Source organism: Crocodylus porosus, unplaced genomic scaffold (genome assembly GCF_001723895.1).
Source record: "Crocodylus porosus isolate Cpor-Errol unplaced genomic scaffold, CroPor_comp1, whole genome shotgun sequence".
NCBI classification, from domain to species: domain Eukaryota; kingdom Metazoa; phylum Chordata; order Crocodylia; family Crocodylidae; genus Crocodylus; species Crocodylus porosus.
This window is the reverse complement of record NW_017728931.1, coordinates 124,985,380-124,998,975: the sequence shown is the minus strand read 5'-3', so window position 1 is coordinate 124,998,975 and position 13,596 is coordinate 124,985,380. Positions and strand designations below refer to the sequence as shown.

Here is a 13,596-nt window from a genome sequence, read left to right as displayed (position 1 = left end):
GGCTGGACTCAATGATCTCCCGAGGTCCCTTCCAGCCCTGATGTCTATGAAATCTATGAAATCTATAATCATAAAGGGATGGCTCACTAGGACTCTTAGCAGAAATGACATTTTCTTGTTCATTCATTGAAAAAGACAGGTTCCTCAACTTGTCAGCATCTCCATCTAAACTGTGTCTCTGCAAATCAGTACATATGAATTTAAGAAAAGCGCACTCCTCACCTTGTTAGGGATTGAATATTAGCCGGCATCTTTTAATTATTGACTTGCAGAGATCGAGTACTAAATTTAACCAAGAGTCTAATTCTGAAAGTGCATGCATGAGTGAATACCATTGTTAACAACATGATTCATTTTGGGAGATACTTACTTCAGATATACTGAAATGTTATGCAGCACAGTGAAATCCTTTCCTCACTAGAACCAATGAAATTTTTCTATGAGACTAAGTACAGATACTCAAAAAGCTCAAGGCTGAATCGATTCAATCTTTGTAGGTTTCTGTAAACTGCCTAGATTGAACGGAGAAGGAAGTGAACTGATGTTCACTTTTCAAACTTGAAATGCAGCCAGATCCCTGCAGTGGTCCACGCGGGGAGCCAGGGGGGTGCACTAGAGCACTCCTGCCAGCCTGCTGGCCACTGTAGAAAGCCAGGAGACAGGTGCTTTCCCTAGACGTGCTCCCTGTTCAGCCTCCAGCCAGCTGAGGAGGGGCCATGGGAGGAAACCCCCCACCCCCAACTGGACCCCTAGCCAGGGTCTCCCTGGTACCGGGGAAGAGGGAGGGGTGAAGCCCCCAGGGAAGCGTTTCTTTCTTTCTCCTCCATGCTCTGAGCTGGTTCCCTTAGCAGCGACCCCTCTTCAGTCCAGGGCAACTGAGGAGTGGGTGTGGAGGGAACCCCCCCACCCTGCACCAGACCCTCAGCTGGGGTCTCCCCAGTGTCAGGGTAAAGGGGGAAGAGGGAAGCCCCAAGCAGGATGTTTCTCCCTCTCTTCCTCCACTGCCCCTCACCCAGAGCTGAAGCTGAGCCAATCACCTGGCCATACTCTCTCCTTGGCCAGCTGGCCAGCTGAGGAGGGAGTGGGTGGGGGGTGGGAAACATCCCCATCACCAGCTCTGGACCCCTAGCTGGGCTGTGCTGGGTGCAGGACATGGGAGAAGCCTGAAGTAGAATCCATTTTTTCCCCTTCTGCTCCCTCCTCAGCCAGCCTGTTGGCCAAGGAGTGGCCAGGTTATCACCCCAGCTCCGGGCTTGGGCAAGGGGAGTAAAGCCCCCACTGTGGGGGGTGGAAGGTAAAATGGCTTCCACTGCGGGACGACCACATGCCTGGCTGGGGGGTCCAGAGCTGGATGGGAGGGCCCTCCTACCCCACGCTTCCTCCTCAGCTGGCCTACCAGCCAGGTGGGAGGGGCATGGCCGGGTGATAGTCACAGCTCCCAGCTGTGGGGAATCCTGCAGTGGGGGTTTTGCTCCCCCCCAATCTTGGAGCTGAGGCAATCACAAAGGTGATCACCCAGCCGCATCCCTTCCCAGGCTGGTGGGCCCATCTGAGGAGGGAGTTGGTGGGGGAAAACAGCCTCCCTCCCTCTGGCTCTAGACCCCCAGCTGGGCTGTGCCTGGTGCAGAGTGGGAGGAGCCTGAAGTGGGAGCTTTACTCCCCCTGGCTGAGCCAGAAATGGGGAGCTTGGACAATGATCCAGCCATGTCCTCTCCCTGGCCAGCAGGCAGGCTGAGGAGGGGATTTGGGGTGGGGGGGGAAATAGCTGCCTTCCCTCCCACTATTCTAGACCACCAGCTGGGCTGTGCCAGGCAGTGGGGGAGAGCCACCAATGGGCTTTTTTTTACTACCCCCACCCAAGCTGGGAGCCAGGGCAATCACCCAGCCACACCACTTCCTCAGCTTGTGGGCCCCCCCAGCTCCAGACTCCCAGCCAAGCTGTGTCCAGCACACAGGGAAGCCTGCAGTCCTAACCCAGCTGGAAGCCAGGCCAGTTCCCCCAATGGAGGAGATGGCAGAGCCAGGGGAATCCGTCAGGCTCCAGGCTGCCAGGGATCTTACAACTGGGGGTGGGGCTGCCCTGCTCTGCTGGAGCAGAGAGCACAGCCCAGGTCTGGACAGCATCCTGGGATGCTAGAGGACTGTGAGTTAAGTTGAAGGGATCTAGGACAGAAATTCCATAAACCAGCTTGACCTAAATCACTTAACCTGATCCATCCAGGTTTATTTTAAACCAGTTTCCAGCCATTTTGAAAGCAGTTTAAGTACACTGAACTTCTGTTCTGTTAGGCTAAGTACAGACAGTCAAAAAGCCTGAGGCTGAATTGATTCAGTCTTTGCAGTTTAGTCTAAAATGCAAAGATTGAACCAAAAAGCAAATGAACAGACATTCACCTTTGATTCAGGAAGTGCAGTCACATATCTGCAGTAGCTCAGGTTAGAAGCCAGGCAGTGCTAAAGCATGGCTCTCTGGCACATAGCCAACATGGGCTGTGTGTTTGCTTCCTCTTCCTGCTGCCCCCAAGGTCTCTGGGATTTGCAGTCCAGACTCACAGAAGCAGGACTCTGCAGGGTTGCTCATCACTTCCTCTTCCTACTTCCAGGTGCCTCTGGGATTTGTAATCCACAGTTGCAGCCAGCACTAAGTAAGCAAGGCAGGGCAACTCCATACTTGGGGGGAGGGACGTTTAAGTCCCCTCCTTGGCTCCAGATCCCAGCAGGGATTTGTCTGGGATGGCCAGTGAGCCAGCCAGTGAGGACATTGAGCCAGCCCTCGCTGCTCCAGCTAGGGAACAGCGGGGTGGGGCCAGCCCTGCTCTCTGGAGCAGACAGCAAAGCCAAGCCCAGGGCTGCAAAATGCTGGGGGACTCTGATTTAATTTGAACCAGAAAAGGGTCTTGTACAGAAGTTTCATAAACTGGTCTGACTGAAATCAGTTAAGTCTGCTGCTACATTCAACCAGGTTTACTTAAAACCAGTTTCAGCCATTCTGAAACTTGTTTATGTGCACTGAACTTCTGTTCTGTTACAGGTTTAAACTGGTTCCTGATCACTTAAACCAGTTATGTGTAACATTTTCCCTAGCCTAAAGCCACAGTATAATAACACATGTATTATCTGTTAGAAAACATCATATCTTATGTCACATACTGAGAAAATTCCAACATGCATATTAAAATATGTACCATGCTCAAAGAGGAGATAGCAACATGATGGATTGCCTTGGTCATGTACCTTTGATCACTTCATCTGCTCTCAGTGCTGTAATCCACTTTAACCTGGATTTATTCTACATTGCAAATCTCTGAACAGCTTGAAAAGGATCTTTTCTAAATTAAAAAAATAGAATGTAATAAACCTGCCAGGAAGGATGGTTTCCTTTTTTTTCTACCAATTACAGGAATTGCCCTAAAATGCAAACTGCCCAAAGCCACAGGACATTTAGTCATGTACTAGGGATGGGTTTAAGGACCAATAATCCATCAGACACGGAAATAAGAGTTTTATATTATCGGAGGGGAGATGTACATCCTTGTAAGCTCCTGAGATGCATAATGATAGAATAACTGGAATAATTGTCTTACAGGCAGGGGGATACATGAAAAAGAGGACACATACAATTCTAAAACTTATTGCTGTGGTTTTTTGTAAAATAAAAAGGCCTGCTCTTAGAAAACATTTACATCTTATCAAGTCAAAACTATACAAACAAAATATATTTCAGACAGTTGTATCTGAATTCACATGGTTGTGTTTAAGAAACTAGTATATTTCCCCATATTTATATACAGATATGTTTTGATAAATAAGGACATATCATGGTGACTCCTCTATTCCGAAACATATGAATCATCATCCACAAAAGGCATGTCTGCACCATGACGGTGCCATCCCCCAGCTCCAATGTTCCTGAACATGCCAGACCTACCTGCTACACACATGCCAAACCCAGAGGTTTGCGGGTCAGGCTACTCCAGAGTCACCCCAGCTGCTCCTCTCAAGCACATCCAAGCCAAAAAGCCTCAAGACCAGCCACAGTGATACCCTGGCGTAGCCTCTTCAGTATATTTCTGGTTTTGGAGCATGTTGGGTGGGAAGATGAGAGACATGGTAACAGCAGCACCCTGCCACCACAGTGTGCACATGCCCAAAGGGAGCTAGGCACCAAAATGCCATTTTGCTACTGTTTAATCCTGCAGGTGACTGACTTTCTCCATGTGGCTGTGCGCAAAACTCAGGCCACCAAAGTGCTCAGAGCCCAAATTCTGCTGATATTCACAAACTTCGAAGTGCAAGTGTCCCAGAAACAAGAAAAAGGAAGTTTATATCTGTAGTCTATTAGCTACAGCACTCCAGTGGGAGGGGGTAGTCCTGGGTTGTGGCCCCTGCTCTGAGATGTATCTGTACATTTTACATTAGACAGTCATTGGTTAAAAACAGAAATAACCCTGGCAGTAGATACCAGACCCCAAGGATTCCCTGCTCCTTAAAGAGGGCCATAACCCCTGGGCTAAGAGGGAACCATAGAGCCAGGTTCCCTGTCGCCTGTTCTCCTTCTGTCCTCAAGCCTTTCACACTCTTGGCTGTTCAGTGGCCCAGTTTCAAAAAGGAGGGATGGATGAGCCTCAGCCTAGCCTGGCTCAGACCCTGGTAGTTGGGACATTCTCTTGGTAGTGGGAGCTGTAAATTCAAATCTTGTCAGAGTAAAGAGGATCTAGAACTTGTGCCCTTCCAGTTCTTGAGCACATACTCTAACTACAGAGTTATTGGATAAAACATCGGCATTGCCACCACTCATTTCAAGCTAATGTCAATGCTGTTAGGCTAAATTATTATTCTTCCTGATGGTGGAAATCTCTCCAGGTACTTAGGTGGAGCCTAGATGCTTCCTAGCAGTATTTTAATTGCAGCAGAACTTAGGCTGGAGCATAATGCTGAGGCCTGCCTAAACACTTCCCCTGACTCACTGCTGCACATGCTCAGAGATTGTATTATAAGTAACTAGAGAAGTCTGAAGTCCAGCATGGGGGTTTCTCATGAATTTTGTGGCTGCTGGCATAATGCCATTTTGAATTGTTATTTAAAATTTAGTTCCCCAAACTTTGTCTAAGTCCCATTCAGGTGCCAAAAGCACTTTGAACCTTGCCCAGGGATTTTAGAATCTAAACCCCATATTCAAAAAAAACTTTGACAACTTAGCCTCATTGAAATGCATTAGAACTTAACCTCCTAAATACAAAGTCACTCTAAAAATAAAAATTAGAGGCCTTTACAATTTTACCCTGTAATCTATAGGAAAGTGTCATCATTCCAATAGTATGAAAATCTCTCTGTTGACTGTCTTCTCTTTGCATCATCAAACTTATCATCTGCAAAGAAGACAAACCTAATATTTCCATAATGTCCATGCAACTCAGATTTTAAGTGAAACATTTCAACCTTAAATTTCCAATCCTTCACTGACTCCTTGCTCCCCCATGCACAGCCCATCTGCAGTTACCTGTGCTTTTCACATTCAGACAAGGAAAGGCACCTGCAAATCACTTCATTTCCACTGAAATGTGCAGCAAGGCATTTTGAAATATTGTTTTTCAGCTTCCCTGTTGCATGCTCTGGTAACACAAAACAAAAGGAAATTTTCATTGGCTTTTGTCTTGGTAGTTTCAGTTTCTTAAAGAAAGCATTGGGTTTCTTAACATAAGGAAATACCTTTTTATGAAAAGCAATTTACACAAACTTTTTTTAAAATGATGATGCCAGCACTTTAGTAGGACCCTAGTAGAGTTTGCTTCAGGTTATACTGTCCATCTGATACCAGAATTTAGAAAGAAATTGTTCAACAGAAGTGCTCCGCTTGCTTTGTATGCACAAAGACATTTATAAAGTAGAGATGAGTTGCGCAGTGTTATTAGGCTACTGCATGGTTAGGCCTAAATTTATTAATGATCTGAAAGGATATGAATAGTGGATGGCAATGTTTTGAGATAAAAAATAATTAATTATTTAGTCAACACTCAAAAAAAGCCTGTTGGAAACTTCAGAGAGATCCTAGAAGGCTAGGAAAATGGGTTCTGTAGGGACAGATGAAATACCATATTGGCAAAAAAGAAGGAATGGGCACTGAAAGCAACTATTTAAAGTATACCCAATACTAAATTAACTGGAAATACTCAAGAAAAAGGCCTGAATGACCTTGTGGATAGGTCAGCAAATACAACCACTCAAAGCACAACTTCAGACAAAAAACAGAAACAAAATGCTGGTTTATGTATTGAACATGATAGAAAACTCTTTTTTCCAAAGTAAGGAATACACATTCTCATGCATCAGGGTTTAAAACACTCCTAACTGACAGGGGTCTGAAAAAAAACTCTTTCTATGGAAAAAATTATTCCATTATCGTCTACAATGTCTTTTCTTTTTACGTTGCTGGTGGATCTGGTAATGCTGGTCAGAGACAGGATAAGAGACAAGTCAACCACTGTTCAGTTCCTAACTCTATCAGTCACTACTTATTTTAGTGCTTTTGAAAATCATTATGCATGTATGATGATTATTTAGCAGGTGAGTCTACACGTGCGCTTTAATACACAGAAGCCTATACTTCTGCGCATTAAAGCATTACATAAAAAAACATGCAGTGATGCTAATGTGCAATAAAATAGCCTACTTGAAAATGGTGTGCTTTCATTACTGAGCATTAAGGCAGCCTAATGCACATTTCTTTAGTACCTCACAATAGAGGTACTAAATTTAATGCACATTAGAAAAAATGCCTTAATGCATATGTAGATGCACCCAGTGAATCATAACTTGTTGAAAGACCATTTTTAATCAAAAGGCAAGAAGATCTATTATGTAACAAAATGTTCATTTATAGGTATTCAGCTACCATTGCTATGATGCCTAACTGTAACTCAGATATGAAGCTCAAATATTTTCAGGGAGCAAGTATACAACTATAACTTACAGCTGGCTATGTCTCCATGAGATGCTGACTGCACAGTCATTACTGCACAGTCATTTAGTAATTGCACAAGTACTGAATGACTGCACAGTAATCACAGTTACTACATATCAATGTCACCAAATGGCTTTTAGGTGACACTGACTGTGCAGTAGCTCATTACTAGTGTGCAGTAGTAGCATCACGTTGCACTTTGTGCCACACAACACTGCTGTATAGTAGTAACTAGTTACTGTGCAGTCACCGTCTTGTGTAGATGAAGCCAATGAATACTAATGGCACTCCTAGTTCTACTTCCTACTGGCAGACTAAAGGTTCAAGAGAGCAGACTATTTGATATTTTATCAGCATGGATTCTGATATAAAGTAAGTGAAAAGTACTCTGATTATAAATGAAGGAACAGATTTTTCCCATGCTAATCTTTCAAACTATAGTGAGTTAACAAACATTTTCGTCCTGGATAATTAGCTGCAAATCCTTACTCACTGGAGACACAAAATCAAAACCCTTTGAAAAGCTTTGGAGATCTGTCTAAACATAGTTTTGGGTTGCTTTTTATTGTCCAGTAAAGGAGCATAAATGTATATTTTATAGTTGGGTTTTGCACAAAGTACTTTCCAAACCTTTGAGATGCTTCTCAGCATTTTGAAGAACAGAATGAAATATCTAAAAGGAAAATCTCTGGGAACTCAGCTTGGCACAACTTAAAGGGAACTTGAAAACAGCAGGAAAAAGGAAAAAGCTGTGACTTTTTTTCTTTTTGCGACATTTTGGAAACAAAAGAGGACTGTTGGGAGACCTGAGAGAAGGAAAACTTTACAAGGTTCTTGATAGGAAGCTTGCTTCAAATACATTTTTTTTTTCTTGAGGGAGTTTGCCATCTCAGACCCTGCAAAACTTTGAATGGTTGTCGGAGATCAAGGTCACTGCTGTGGAAATACTTACTCTATGAATCTGACCCACAACCTAGCCCTTGAGAGTCTCCTATGAGTGCCTGTCTGCATAGTATCTCCAGAGGAGCCACAATTATAGGTTCCCCCAATGGGTGCTATTAAATTTGAGTGCAGGGGAAGCATTGCTCAGACATTAATACAACTTTGGGCTATGCTAATTCTTGAGCAGCCCTACTCCCCTCCCCTGGCTACTTTTCCTCTTCTGTTCATCATCCAGTGCTTACCCCAGATTTAAACAAGAGAGAAAGTCTGGAAGATTTTATCCCCCCTGAAATAAATACATCATCAAAAGATGCAGCTGGAAAAAATATATCTGCAAAAAAAGTCATTAGAATCTTCTAAGCATTCCTTTTCCGCTGGGTTTACAGGATTACATTTAAATGCATATTTAAGCATGTCCATAATCTAAATATACCATCCACACAGAAATATCTAACATTTCTCCTCTTTTTCTTGTCAGTCAGCTCATTCTTTAACAAATTTTATCATCAGTAATAGCAGTTGCTCAGGATCTTTTTTCTTAAAGAACCCTAAAGCAGGTGCAAAGTGTTTCCAGGGACTATTTGACACATCACTAATCACCTTTCAGGTAAAACATAAGAGCTGTTTTATACTGCAGAGTAGTCAGGAAACTTGGGTGGGCAGTACCCAAGTTTTCAGATTTTAAGGCCCAAAGGGCTCATTGTGTTCATCTAGTCAGACCTCCTACAGACTTTAGTACTTCATGCTATAACTACTGCATTGAAACCCAATCACTTGTGACTGAAGTAATATATTACTTTTTGAGATGCAGTTTTGATGTAAATGTTACAAGACTAGAGCTCTCAGGTTTCTTGTAGTTCTCATTTTTCAGACAAATAGAATGACATTTCTAATGGAGCGTGATGAGTGACCATGGCCTTTGTTCTCACACTGTTTCCCTATATGACATGCAAGCATGAATTTAAACAGAGAAGTAAAAGTAAGATGAACTTCCAGCAAAATCTTAGGTACGGTATGGCAGGCTTCAGTCTGAGTATGTCTTTAACCTTCCTGTGTTGTTTTTTTTTCCTTTTTTCTTTTTACTGTATAGATTCTGATTGGAGCTGTAATTTCAATGGGCTCTGCAGACAGAGATGGTCGTCTGCATCCTGGTGATGAGTTGGTATATGTAGATGGGATTCCAGTAGCTGGCAAAACCCACCGATATGTGATTGATCTCATGCATAATGCAGCCCGAAATGGGCAAGTGAATCTTACTGTGAGAAGAAAGGTGCTATCAACAGGTATGTTAAAAGGAGATTGGGGAAAAAACAACCAGCCTTATCCTGCATTAGTAAGATGCATAGTAATTTAGATACTGTTTAAAAATAAATAAATAAATAACTTCAATATAAATATTTCTATCTTAAAGGGAAAAAAAATAGAAAAGTTTTGTGTGCCATCCCCTGGCAGCATTTGTCATGCAAACAGTGCAGCACAGTGTTCCTTCTTAGAGAATCAAGAAGTAACACTGCTTTTCCTGGTGTAATGTCATGAGCCTTTCCAGTTTTTAACATGCTGTGTTGTCCCGTGTCTTCCCCATTTGTGCTATTTTAGGGCCAAACAGTGCTTTGCTTATGTCACTGGTCTTGTTGAAGTCATCCATGTCAGTAAGGCAAGCAGGAACAGGCTCGAAGACTAAGCTATTTAAGGAAAAGGTGCCTTTTATTAGTTTGATATTAGTTTGTGCCCCCTCTGAAGTTAATTAGCATTCTGCCATGGACTTCAAGGGAGCTGGCTCAAGCCTTTTAGTGTTATTTAAATAAATCCTAGGAACAGGGTACTTTGGTTCCTCTCTCCAACCATTTCAGGTGACAAATTTAAAACAACATTCAGAATGGAAGACAAATTAGTTACAATTTTTTCAGCCAGAAACAAACGAGGTGCTACTAACACAAAGAATGGGATTTTTTAAAACGTATATCCAGCAGCATCTATTAGTAAGCGTTCTGTTTTCATTCAGTTAAGATCTCTGCTTATGTGGAGAGAAAATGGTGTTTAATAATCTAATATAACCCTGAGAACGCACTTGTCATTGGTGCACCTTACTGAGGGATCAAAAGTGAGCAAAATCCTGCTAACAACCCTTCTGTTTCCTCCTTCTCCATCCACTAAAGAGTCTTTCTTCTTTCCCTGCTTCATCTCCCTTGTCTTTACCTCCTTGCTCACCCCTTTGAGCCAAAGAGTTTATGTTCCCAACCCAATTCTTGTTCTTCATAGTCCCTATCTCCCACTTCTGGCATGCTGTCAGTTCTGTGCCAGTGTTCCCCCATCTTGGGACTGACTTTCTTCTGTTACTGACTCTAGAGTCCTGCAGCCAGAAACCCTCCCTCCAACCTGGCACAACACCGCCAAGCAGCTCCCCAAACTCTAGGAAAATGGCCAGTAACCAAGGTAATACACTAAACATATGTGAAGTACTTAGTTTCCTAAGTACATAGGGGTTGGCAGATCTTATCAGCCTATATAGAGGTAGGGTGCAGGCAAGAAAATGATAAGCAGTAATACAGAGTAGTTGTAATTTGGTGTTTGATTGCCATATATTATGTGCAAAACTTTGTAAGAGGTTCTACTACCCACCCGGCACTCCTGGCACAAAGACTGAATTAACTTGGTAAAACACCCTGAATTATTCTTTAGCCTTGATAGTGACACACTGAGAAATATAGTGTCTGACTCGTTACTGTTTACCTGCTTATGAACCTAGAGGATGTTAAATTAATTATAATATATTATGTGTTCTCTAAATAACAATGAGGCATAATTTACATGGAGATAAGCTGAACAATACAAAACCAATGAAAATATATTCGCCCACATCACACCTAAGACTGATTGGGTTGGCATGAATTTATCATTCAAATGGGCATGTGCAATATGAAGAATTTGAGCTTTCCTTATGATGTTGTAAAATACTTGTACATCAAGAAGTAGGTTGCAGAAGTATTTTCCCAGTGCTTTCAATTAGTCTTACAGTTTTGTAATGCTTTCAGTTCATATTGATGTACAACATTAAGGCCCTGATTCTGCAAGAAACAGGGTTTATGCAGAGATGTCTACCTGCACACTGTAACTGGAAGGATTATCTATGCATTCAGTTTCAAACAAATAAATCTTTTGTATTTGTTGGGTATGTCTGATGCTCATCTAAGTTTAACTTACGCAATTTCAGTGCGATCAATAGGCTTCCACAGGTTTAACTGAGAGAAGAATATGATCAATTTTCTCTGCGTGGCAAACATGTTTGCTTTATGGAAAAATCAGAAATACTTGGGGGGAAATGTAAGGAAAACTGGAATTTGCAAAAACAAAAGAAAAAAAAAGAATTGCTTCTTTTTTTAAAAAATGGCTTCCTTTTTATTTCCCCTGACATAACAATTGAAAAGATTCATGCTGAATGTTGTGAATATTTAATACACTGACATTCACAAATATGTTTCTCCTCTGTCTGGTTAATAGTTTCATGTCCTGTGAATGATATCTGGAAGTTGTGGAAGTCAAGCATAAAAGTACTTAGAAAGCTTGAGCTTCTCTAGAAAGAAAATAAAAGGAACAAATAAGCGTGAGAGAAAGAACAAGCTGCAGGCAGTACTGGTTGAATAAACAGAATAGGTGTAGAGGAAGGGCCCTAAAAAGAAAAATCTCCTTAGGTGGTCCCATTATACGCACTCCCAAACCACAGACTCAAGACAAGGGCTGTGCAGTTATTGTTGGCTTCAGTTTCAAACACAGCCCAGCAATTTTATTCATAAGTTAAAGAAAAAAAACTCCAACCTGCAAAGAGAATCCCTCCTCTCCTCCATGTCTTCAAGGGCTTTCTCTAGGAGATGGGGTAGAAAGATGTTCACCAGTTTTGAGTTGTCAGAAAATTAGCAAAATCTGAGGTTAGAAGACATCACCCAAAAGGAGTTTAAGATTTGACGTGAATATTTTGTACGGCTTGGCCACAGAATCATAAACTGCCTCTTTCTCCAGAACTGACATAGCAACATTACCAACCCTGAAACCTGTTTTGTTAGGAAGGAGTGTAAGTTGAAATCATGTAGAAATTAGAAGCTATTTCTTTGCAAGAAGAGTAAGCAAAATTAAATATTTCTGATGAAAATCTAATAGCCATCTAAACTCCTCTTTCCCTCCTTCATCATTCTTTTCCTGTACTTCATAGCAATCTGTTGCATTCATTTCTAGCTAAGCCAGCTCCTGGTCATTTAGAAGAGAAAGACAATTTTCTTTTTGTTACAGCCCGACTGCATGACTGGGCGATGAATATCAAGGGCTATAGGCTGTACAGGAGGGACAGAACAGGGAGGAAAGGTGGGGGCATGGCACTCTACATTAAGGAGGAATACTCATCCTCATCAGGTAGCACAGAGTCAGAGGAGAAGCACACAGAAGTGCTCTGAGTTAGAATACAAGGCAGTCGAGGGGAAAGAGACTTAACGGTTGGGGTCTACTACAGACCACCCAACCAAGGAGAAGAGCTAGACCAGGATTTCTTAAGTCAGCTCACAGAGGTAGTTAGGTCAAAGGACGTGGTCATCATGGGTGACCTGAACTTTCCAGACATCGGCTGGGAAGAGCGGTCAGCCAGGTCTGACCATTCACGTAGGTTCCTAGCCAGAATGCGGGACCTCCATCTAACCCAGGAGGTGCACAGCCTCACCAGGGGAGACACCTTGTTGGACCCGGTGCTGGCCACCAGCGATGACCTGGTGAGGGAGCTGCGGGTGCTCGATCACCTGGGTGACAGCAATCATCGCCTGCTGGAATTCACCATCCAGCACAAGGTGGGAAAGGCCTGCAGCAAGGCTGCAGCCCTAGATTTCAGGAGGGTGGATTTCAGTGAGCTAAGGAGAATAGTCGGTGAAGCACTGAGGTCCTGGAGGGGAGGGGAGCCAGGTGTCCAAGAAGAGTGGTTGCTCCTTAAGGAGATGATCCTCCAAGCCCAAAGGGAAGTAATCCCAACATGGATCAAAGGGGGCAGGAGGGCGCAAAAGCCCCCATGGCTCACCAAAAGCATATGGGAATGTCTTCTAGCTAAAAGGGAGGCGTACACCCAATGGAAGGGAGGAGCCATCACCAGGGATGACTATACTGCAGTTGCTTGGGGCTGCAGGGGGGCAGTCAGGAAGGCCAAGGCGGAGACAGAACTGGGATGAGCTTCCCGGATCAAGGACAACAAGAAGTCCTTTTTTAAATACATAGGGGGCAAAAAGAAGGTTCCAGGTAACGTGGGGCCCCTGCAAGACACGCTAGGAAATCTGGTAATCACACCAGATGACAAAGCTAACCTATTTAATGACTTCTTTGTCTCCATTTTCCTGAGCAGGGACCGGAACAGCCACCCCTGCTCTGGCCCCCTTAACACCCCAGGGGAGGTGCACCTAGGCCAAGGGTTAGTGAGGAACTAGTTAGGAAACTTCTAGAGGGACTGGATGTATTCAAATCAGCTGATCTGGATGAACTCCACTCCAGAGTACTGAGGGAATTAGCTGAGGTCATTGTGGGACCCCTGGCATGGCTGTACAAGCACTAGTGGTGCTCTGGTGTGGTACCAGAGGACTGGAAGAGGGCCAGTGTGGTTCCCATCTTCAAAAAGGGGAGGAAGGAGGACCCAGGAAACTATAGGCCAGTTAGTCTTACCTCAATCCTGG

General features: G+C 43.4%; 1 protein-coding gene across 12 annotated transcripts in view; it reads left to right on the top strand.

Annotated features, from left to right (window-relative positions):
- MAGI2 (membrane associated guanylate kinase, WW and PDZ domain containing 2) overlaps positions 1-13,596 on the top strand; it is a 1,214,455-nt gene that overhangs the window by 1,102,416 nt on the left and 98,443 nt on the right. For 8 of the 12 annotated variants that reach the window (XM_019543629.1, XM_019543624.1, XM_019543625.1 and 5 more), the window contains 2 exons: positions 8,994-9,186; positions 10,250-10,336. In XM_019543629.1, coding sequence (XP_019399174.1) covers positions 8,994-9,186; positions 10,250-10,336 — 280 coding nt within the window. The remainder of the gene's footprint in view (positions 1-8,993; positions 9,187-10,249; positions 10,337-13,596) is intronic. The other 4 variants (XM_019543630.1, XM_019543628.1, XM_019543627.1 and 1 more) reach the window with 1 other exon arrangement.